Source organism: Solanum pennellii, chromosome 3 (genome assembly GCF_001406875.1).
Source record: "Solanum pennellii chromosome 3, SPENNV200".
NCBI classification, from domain to species: Eukaryota; Viridiplantae; Streptophyta; class Magnoliopsida; order Solanales; family Solanaceae; genus Solanum; species Solanum pennellii.
In genome coordinates this window covers 69956410-69964473 of record NC_028639.1, presented here as the reverse complement: position 1 = coordinate 69964473, position 8064 = coordinate 69956410, and the positions used below count along the sequence as shown (strand labels likewise).

Here is an 8064-nt window from a genome sequence, read left to right as displayed (position 1 = left end):
AGTTAATGTTGTTAATAAAACAGCTAAATTTACGGTAACATATCATTAATCAACATAAAATCAGCACTTAATTGGATATTAATTTCAAATTTTGAAAAACAAAGATTATATCATCTATTTTGAAAACAATTTTTTTGAACAATCTGTTAAATTTCGAACTACAGTAATTTTATTGTTGTTACAGTGGATTTTTCAAGATGAATACTTCGATTTTGATGAGACATTCCGGAATTTGGGTGAACAAATTGCAGAATGAAAGTTACAAAATCGACGGAATCGTTGTTGGAGATTCAATTTCGTATCTAATACATGTATCAGAAACGTCGACTAAACAATATACACACTGATTCTATATGTATCATCAAGTACAGTTGATGACACATTTATTAAACTTAGTGAATGATACATTATAACAATTTTCAAAACATGTATCAGTACATCAACTAAACAACTAATACCTTACTGATACATGATATCAGTTTTCAGAAATTCATATTATATGCAAAACATGTGATACATATCTACTTATATTTATTTTTTAAAAAATATGAGATAGTTTGATAAGAAAGCATTTTATTTTTAATTTAATTTAATTTGAATATAAGTTGAGTAAAATACAAATTGAAAGGTGGGGAGGGTATCTATAAATGGAAAGACATTTTTCATGCAAGGTCTCTGACGCCGACTAGTGCATTTCTTATTGAGCATTAAATACCTCTTTGCTTTTTGATAGTGTGAGTTGTCTCCTTTTTTTTTGAGTTGATAATAACTTAGCAAATGTAATACAAATTGTTCAAATTATCTGTTATAGTAATTTGGTTAAGAACATATAGTTGTGTTTTAGGATGGGAAGGGTAAGGCTAAGCGTGAAGCGATTGGAGAGTCATAGTACCAGGCAATCCACTTATTGCAAACGAAGATGTGGAATCCTGAAGAAAGCCCAGGAGATATCTGTGCTATGTGATATAGACATTATCCTTCTTTTGTTTTCCCCAACTGGAAAACCAACGCTATTTCAAGGCGGACAAAGGTGTACTATTTTCTTTTCTGTTGCTTTATTTAAATAGCTTGACGCTTTGCTAAACTACTCTTTTGGTTTGAGACTTATTTCTGCTTACTTCATTGTTTGATTTTCGTTTCGGATGAGATAGTGTAGATGCCATCATGAACTTGAATTGGATGTGTCAATTGACAACCATTGTTCCCATGGAATATACTTTTCTGCATGTGATGATGTATGAGGTTGGGATTGTCTCATAGTATCATTGAAATGTTCATAGGGGATGTGTGAAATAACAGGACTTACTCTTCGGCCAAACTTTCTAGTATCGCGATTGGGCATGTTAAGGTCAAAGTGAGTGATGTTCAAAATTATAAAAGTACCTGGTATGAAGAGCCTTTACTCCTCCAGAAGATGCTCTTGTAAACACATGTAACAGAGTACATCTACTTTCAAAGCTTTACCGGCTATTTTCTACTGCTAGGTTTTTTTAATCACACTTGTCTTGTGTGGTGATTTAGTCCTTTGTCTTTTTATTCGTCCCACAATAACTATACAAGTTCTTCATCATATATGATGAACTAGAGGATTATTCCGTCTCTAATTTCTGTTGCATGTCTTCAGCAATTTTGATGAAATAATTGCAAAATTTGCTCAATTGACTCCTCAAGAAAGGGCAAAAAGGTACAAAAATAGTCATGCCTATTTGGATTAGTCTTATCTAGGAGTAAGATTAGAAGCTAAATGACCAGTTTTTGCTAATCTTGAACTTAAAACAGGAAGTTGGAGAGCCTTGAAGTAAGTCTGATATTCATCACCACTATGTGTTCTCCTCTTGCTATGGTTTGTTGTTACTTCATAATCCAAGTGAAAGTAATAACAATGCTAATGGTTACACTCCAGACATTGAGGAAGACTTTTAAGAAGCTTGACAACGATATAGGCGTGCCAGAGTTTCTAGATGCTAGGTATATATTTTTGTTGATCAATTTGAGGATCTTTTCCTTCAAATTTATGTTGGGAATTAAACACACAACACACACAAATAATCTAGAGAAAAGAGAAACGGAACACAAACGGGACACACAAGAATTTAACGTGGTTCGGTTTCCCTACTCCACGACTGTAACAGGAGGATTTTATTTCACTTGTGCTACTCTGGAATTACAAATACAAGGATCATATTTATAGGAAAACCAAATGGTTAACCTAGGGTTTCAGTAATGGGTCGGGCCGGCTCACAAGCCTCCACAAAGCCCAACAATCTCCCACTTGGAGGCTTGAAGAATTTCAACTGTCATCCACTTAGAACACTTGTATGTCTAGTAATCTTTTTCAACTCTCTCCTGCTACAGCGGCCTTCTCATCAGTCAACTGAAAGGCCCGTTGAAGCTCCCCGAAGCTTCAACACATCAGTCACGGCTGAAACTGCCCTTGACTCGTCCTCGGTCCCTACCGGCTCCCACTTGAGACACGAACTGCCGGATCCTAGAACTCCCTGAGAACAAACACTCTCCATACTCAGCAAGAAATTTTCTGGAGACGTATCAACAGCTGGAATACTGGTTCTCTTGACCCACTGTCTTCTAGGAGCCTTGGCTGAAGCACGGCCGGTGCTCCCACTGCCACAAACGCCTCTGACTGGTCTTCCTGAACCTTTCCTTGCTCGTTCATCCTGAATCTGACCTGTGGCTCTGGGTTTCTTTCTTGCAAAGACAACCTTCTTCTGCCCACGAGATTCTGTGAACCGGACTTTGTTTTTCTTCTGAACTGGGACGGTCACTCCCTCAGACGGTAATCCGACAATATACAACGATCCTCTTTTTGTTCCACGAGCCATGACAAGATTGCCCCTCACGACCTTCCACTGCCCATTTCCGAACTTCACATGATGTCCCTGTTCATCCAACTGCCTAACAGAAATCAAACTTTTCGTCAAGCTTGGAACAACTCTGACATCCTTCAAGGTCCAGAAACCGACTGGCGTCTTCAGCACCATGTCACCCATGCCCGTAACATCAAGAGCTCTATCGTCTGCAAGCCTTACCTTTCCAAAGTCTCCAATAACCAGATTCTGCAATGCTTCACTGCTGTGGGTAGCGTGAAAAGAAGCACCAGAATCCATGACCCAGGAATCCACATTGCTCTCCGCGCAACAGATAAACAAATCCTCGTTGACGCTGTCTTCTGCAATGTTGACTTGTTTGTCTTTCTGGCATTGATTCCTGAAATGCCCCACCTCCTTGCAGTTCCAACATGTTACACCTGAGCCATCCCGAGCCTTTGACTGACTCCTTCTTCGGTTCCTGCTCCCACTACCTCTGTTATTTCCTCTGCCTCTGACGACGTTTAGCATATCACCTGATGATTCTCCAGAACTCCTTCTTCTGACATCCTCGCCAAGAACGAGATCACGAATCTTCTCAAAGGTGAATCCATTAGGTCCCACTGAACTGGCAACTGCTGTAACCGTTCCGGACCAACTGTCAGGCAATGATGATAACAGTAGTAAAGCTTGAACTTCATCATCGAACTTAATGCCAACTGACAAAAGTCTGGCTAAGATCGAATTCAATGAGTTGATGTGCTCGGTAACTGAACTGCCTTCCTTCATCTTTGTGTTCACCAACTCTCTAATCAGAAAAATTTTGTTTGCTGCAGATGGCTTCTCGTACATGTTAGACAAGGCTTCCAAGATGCCTTTCGCTGTCTTCTCCTTAAGAATGTTGAACGCAACATTCTTGGTCAACGAGAGTCGGATAACTGACATAGCTTTCCGATCCAAAACTGCCCACTCTGCATCAGACAATTTTCCTTGCTTGTCACCCAACACTACGTCCAAATCTTTCTGAACCAGCAAATCTTCAATCTGCATCTTCCACCAACTGAAATCTGTACCATCGAACTTCTCAATTCGGAACTTCCCATCTTCTGTCATCTCAAAGGACTAAATGAGATACTCGGTACAACTAATTTCAGATCTTGGTAATTTCGTCAGAAATATTGCACCACAAAAAAAAATCGCACACACCTTCGGCAATTCCCTTAACGGCGTCTTGCACGGCTGTAGCTTGCGAACGGCGGCGGCACACTCCTTCCTGCACACAGTTCTTCACACAAGAACCCTAGGTGACAATTTCTCACAATTTGTGTTACAGTGTTGTTGAAACCTCGCTCTGATACCAATTGTTGGGAATTAAACACACAACACACACAAATAATCTAGAGAAAAGAGAAACGGAACACAAACGGGACACACAAGAATTTAACGTGGTTCGGTTTCCCTACTCCACGACTGTAACAGGAGGATTTTTATTTCACTTGTGCTACTATTTTGAATTACAAATACAAGGATCATATTTATAGGAAAACCAAATAGTTAACCTAGGGTTTCAGTAATGGGTCGGGCCGGCTCACAAGCCTCCACAAAGCCCAACAATTTATACCTATTGAAATTTGCCAAGCATTATCTTAACCGTTTACCTTGTCTTTTTTCTCCTTTGTTTCTTTTGCTGCAGTGATCCATCAGTTGAAGTATGCACTTTCTTACTCTATCAGCAACCATTTTGGCTACGATTGTATGACTTAAGCTCAAGTCTTGTGGACAATTTTCTTTTTTTTTTGTAATTGGTGCTGACAGGAATTGCACAGTCAAGTGAAACTTTTGCAATCTCGGCTTACTGATGTAGAAATGAGACTCAAGTATAGTCCTGCATTCCTTTGTTTTTCCTTTTATATTTTTGGTGTTCAGTTGTTTCCATAAACTGACCTCTTTATCAACTGCTACAGTATTTTGATTGCGTATTTTATCTTATTTAGGTCTCTGGGCAGATAAAGCGTGTTGTCATTTGTCCATTTATGTTGAGGAAGATGACAAATTCATATGTTGCATTTGCTTTTTGAATGTATCTGAAAGAACTTTTTGAGGAATATCTAATAAGTTTTCTCATTTGGACATTTTTATTGGACATCCATACACAATTAATAGCAACTTGCTTGATTATAGGCCCAAGTAGTAATACTTTGTGTGATTATGATGCACCAGTTGCTTTAATCTTAATCCACATGTACTGTTTCCGTGTGAATTAATATGCAGTAGTGGCTAGATCATATGGGCTTAATGAATTGTGTCATTTTTCACCTTGTATTAACCTTACTCCTTTGCTTTGTCGTAGCTGGTGGAGCAATCCTGATAAGATAAATAAAGTGGAAGATCTCGCGCTGATGGAGTGTGCACTAAGGGAGTCACTTAATGCAGTTCATGTTCGGAAGGTAATATTTCCAAAAACTGGATTGGTTTTGCGTGGTACTTGGTGATCCTAGTGCTGCAACAAGTTTTAGAAAAACAGCCATACTATTGATGAACTAATATACTTTTAACTCAGTATTGAATTTGGTCAGTACTGAGTTGATTGTTTACCTATCCTTTGTCAAATCCTCTAAATATTCGCTCTCCTTTGTAAGAATGATAAGTAGGTCATGGTTATTCAAGGTTAAACTACATAGTGTCTTCTGCCTTTCTTCCCTTCTGTTTCTCTTTTAGTCTCTTATATGGGTTGTTTAGGAGAAACAGTGTAAAATGTGAAAATAGCTGAATGCTTCTGCATTCGAATGTCATATAACAGCTCCAGAAGACGACGCATTTGCATCTTTTGATGAACAGTGAACTAGATGGGAATACTCATCAGTGGCATCCAGAAAATAAAATCCTGCACATGCCATTCCCTCAGACTCCAAACATTCTACCCCAGGAGTGAGTATTTTCAGCATCTTTATGTCGTTCACCCTGTTATGATCTTAGTATTTCACGCTTGAAGTTACTGGATTTTGGTAATCGCTAACATCGTGTGAACCATTGTTTCTCTGTAGAAATATGGGATATTTTGGAGATAATTCAGTTGCTGATTCTTCTCATGTTCTGGGCTCTGGAGAAGTTGATCAAGCAAGACAGGCCACAACTGCAATGCTAGATAACGGTGTCTTGAATGATCTAACTAGTATAGCATGCTTGAGACAACAACTAAGTGAGCAGTATTCATACAACCCCAATGAGGATCTTGATCTGCTTGAAAGGAACATGTTGGATCCTCAGAGTGATGCCAATTTGAAAGGATATTGGATGGATTATGAATTTCCAAGAAACTTTAACCTAACAAGGTCTGTGGATTCAGTCAATTATAGTGCAGTCAATGCCGTTGCTGTTCCAGATTTTGATGAAAAATCATATGCACAGGTAATCTCATCTGTTTCCATTCTCGGTTAATTTCACCACTCTGACCATTAATTATTGAAAAAAAAAGGTTTAATTGTCCATCTTACACATGAAATTTATCTGCTCCATTCATATATCCTTGTTCTCTTTGATAGTTGAATATGCTAAACGTCTTATATTTACTCCATTATACAAATTGTCACAATATCCAAATATACTGTCATTTAATTATTCCTATTTGGTCTAACAATTCTTACTCGGTCTTACTTGTTCCTCCTTCCTGCAGCCAGCAACTTCCAGTGATTAGACATTCGAGATAAGTCACACTACTTGAGTAGAATAATCTTTGTGATCGTGGGTGAGGTTTACAGGTGCAGTGGTTGTTGATAGATAATTATGTTTGAATATGTATAGTTGTTTTGCTTTGCGAACCCTGACACCCCTCATGGTGAAAGTAGGATAAGAGCTTGTTCATATATGAGATGTGAATAAAAGACCAGTTTTACTTTGCTGGGATTTGTTTTTCAGTTAAGATGCAAATCAAACTAATAAAAGAAAAGGCTTTTGCCTCTATATGCTAACAAGAGCGCAAAATCACATTCTTTTGATGATCTAGTAGGAATAACACGAATAAGAAACGCTGTACATTAAAGGAAGGTTCCTTGTTTACCACAAAGCTCTATTCTTGATCAAAATTCATAACATGGTTACAAGGTAACAATATATATTCAATTAAGTTTCTGATGATGGTTTTCTAGTTGCTGAGTGTTTGGATGATGGTGTTGTGCCATGGGTCAGAGAGGTGCTGCAGAAGGTTGTCAAAAGGTCCCTTTCCAGTCACATTGTGCTGCACTATAAATCCCAAAAATGCCAACATAGCCAATCTCCCTGCAAATTATCCACCAAAAAAAATTAGCCTGATTCAGGTATATAAAGTCATTTAGAGAAAGTGAACATCCACTTACCATTAGCAAGTTCCTTCTCCTTGGCCTCTTCAGTTGGTGCAAAGTTGAGTGGGTTGAAAATACCACCAGGGTATCCACATTTATTAGGAGGCAAACTGTAGTTCTTGAAGATAGGGTCTTGGTTGACACTTCCTGGGTTCTTAATGTCTTGCCACCTTCTGATCTCGACGTAGTGGAACAAGATGAACTCGATCACAAACAGGGTCGATGATGATGCAAAGTACTCTGATTTTCCAGCATCGTACCATTTGGGCACATTAAGTATCCCAATGCTAGTGAAAACTTCAGGCAACAGCATCCCTGCAACACCCAACATAGCCCAACGACCATTCACCAGTTCAGCCTGGATGAACCATTTCAAGTTCTCTGGGTCCTCAGCAAGTCCCAATGGATCAAAACCATTGTCTCCTGGGAGACTAAAGACAAGTAACCATTCCAGTATTAGTATTAGTATTTACTATTTATACACAATTTTACATGGTAGTCAAAGCACGCAAAAGTACTTATTAAGATGTACCTGCCATCAAGATAATCAGGAGAGGCTAAGCCAGGAAGCCATTGACCTTTCTTAGCTTCAACCTTGAATGAGTTGTAAGACGAAGAAGTTGAAGGTCTAAAAGAGACCTCCCTGTTTAACTTTCCAGATGATCCAGTAAGGAACCTGGTTCTTGAAGCACACGGCCGGAAAATGGCGGCGGAAGCTTGTGTTGTCACCGTTGCCATTTTTTCCAATTTGAAGAGTTTGTTGGTGATTATTGGCAATGTAGAGTTGAAAACTTTGTATGTTTTGTATATGCATTTGTATTGCCATTGCTTTGGGACAATTGTGGCTCTGGTTCAATCTTGAAGAGTGACTAAGATTTTTTGGAATCCAACGGTTGGATTGA

The 8064-nt window shown here is 38.8% G+C and overlaps 2 protein-coding genes across 3 annotated transcripts; one reads left to right on the top strand and one right to left on the bottom strand.

Annotated features, from left to right (window-relative positions):
• Nucleotides 1–690: 690 nt before the first annotated feature.
• On the top strand, nucleotides 691–6739 carry LOC107014512 (agamous-like MADS-box protein AGL65). Of its 2 annotated transcripts, XM_027915508.1 has the most exons (10): nucleotides 693–1030; nucleotides 1625–1684; nucleotides 1780–1798; nucleotides 1904–1968; nucleotides 4519–4534; nucleotides 4641–4702; nucleotides 5176–5272; nucleotides 5626–5753; nucleotides 5870–6233; nucleotides 6499–6739. In XM_027915508.1, the coding sequence occupies exons 1-10, from the start codon at nucleotides 846–848 to the stop codon at nucleotides 6517–6519; spliced, it is 1017 nt and encodes a 338-aa protein (XP_027771309.1). In that variant the 5' UTR covers nucleotides 693–845; the 3' UTR covers nucleotides 6520–6739. The 2 variants fall into 2 exon arrangements, with proteins under 2 accessions (XP_015069928.1, XP_027771309.1); XM_015214442.2 differs by having other exon boundaries at nucleotides 691–1030; nucleotides 1780–1968.
• A 44-nt stretch (nucleotides 6740–6783) lies between these two features.
• On the bottom strand, nucleotides 6784–8051 carry LOC107014513 (chlorophyll a-b binding protein 4, chloroplastic). Its single transcript, XM_015214443.2, has 3 exons — nucleotides 7695–8051; nucleotides 7178–7593; nucleotides 6784–7100 (listed from the first exon to the last, which is right to left on the bottom strand). Exons 1-3 carry the CDS (start codon nucleotides 7898–7900, stop codon nucleotides 6967–6969), a joined length of 756 nt encoding a protein of 251 aa, XP_015069929.1. The 5' UTR covers nucleotides 7901–8051; the 3' UTR covers nucleotides 6784–6966.
• Between the last annotated feature and the right edge of the window lie 13 nt (nucleotides 8052–8064).

What these genes read in the sequence shown, in the direction of transcription:
- LOC107014512 (XM_015214442.2), top strand. Translation starts at nt 846, where the DNA reads ATGGGAAGGGTAAGGCTAAGCGTGAAGCGATTGGAGAGTCATAGTACC. An exon ending in CTATTTCAAGGCGGACAAAG is followed by an intron (nt 1,031 to 1,624) that starts GTGTACTATTTT and finishes GCATGTCTTCAG; the next exon opens with CAATTTTGATGAAATAATTG. An exon ending in ATGCAGTTCATGTTCGGAAG is followed by an intron (nt 5,273 to 5,625) that starts GTAATATTTCCA and finishes GTCATATAACAG; the next exon opens with CTCCAGAAGACGACGCATTT.
- LOC107014513 (XM_015214443.2), bottom strand. Translation starts at nt 7,900, where the DNA reads ATGGCAACGGTGACAACACAAGCTTCCGCCGCCATTTTCCGGCCGTGT. An exon ending in CCTGATTATCTTGATGGCAG is followed by an intron (nt 7,594 to 7,694) that starts GTACATCTTAAT and finishes ACTTGTCTTTAG; the next exon opens with TCTCCCAGGAGACAATGGTT. An exon ending in GGAGAAGGAACTTGCTAATG is followed by an intron (nt 7,101 to 7,177) that starts GTAAGTGGATGT and finishes GATAATTTGCAG; the next exon opens with GGAGATTGGCTATGTTGGCA.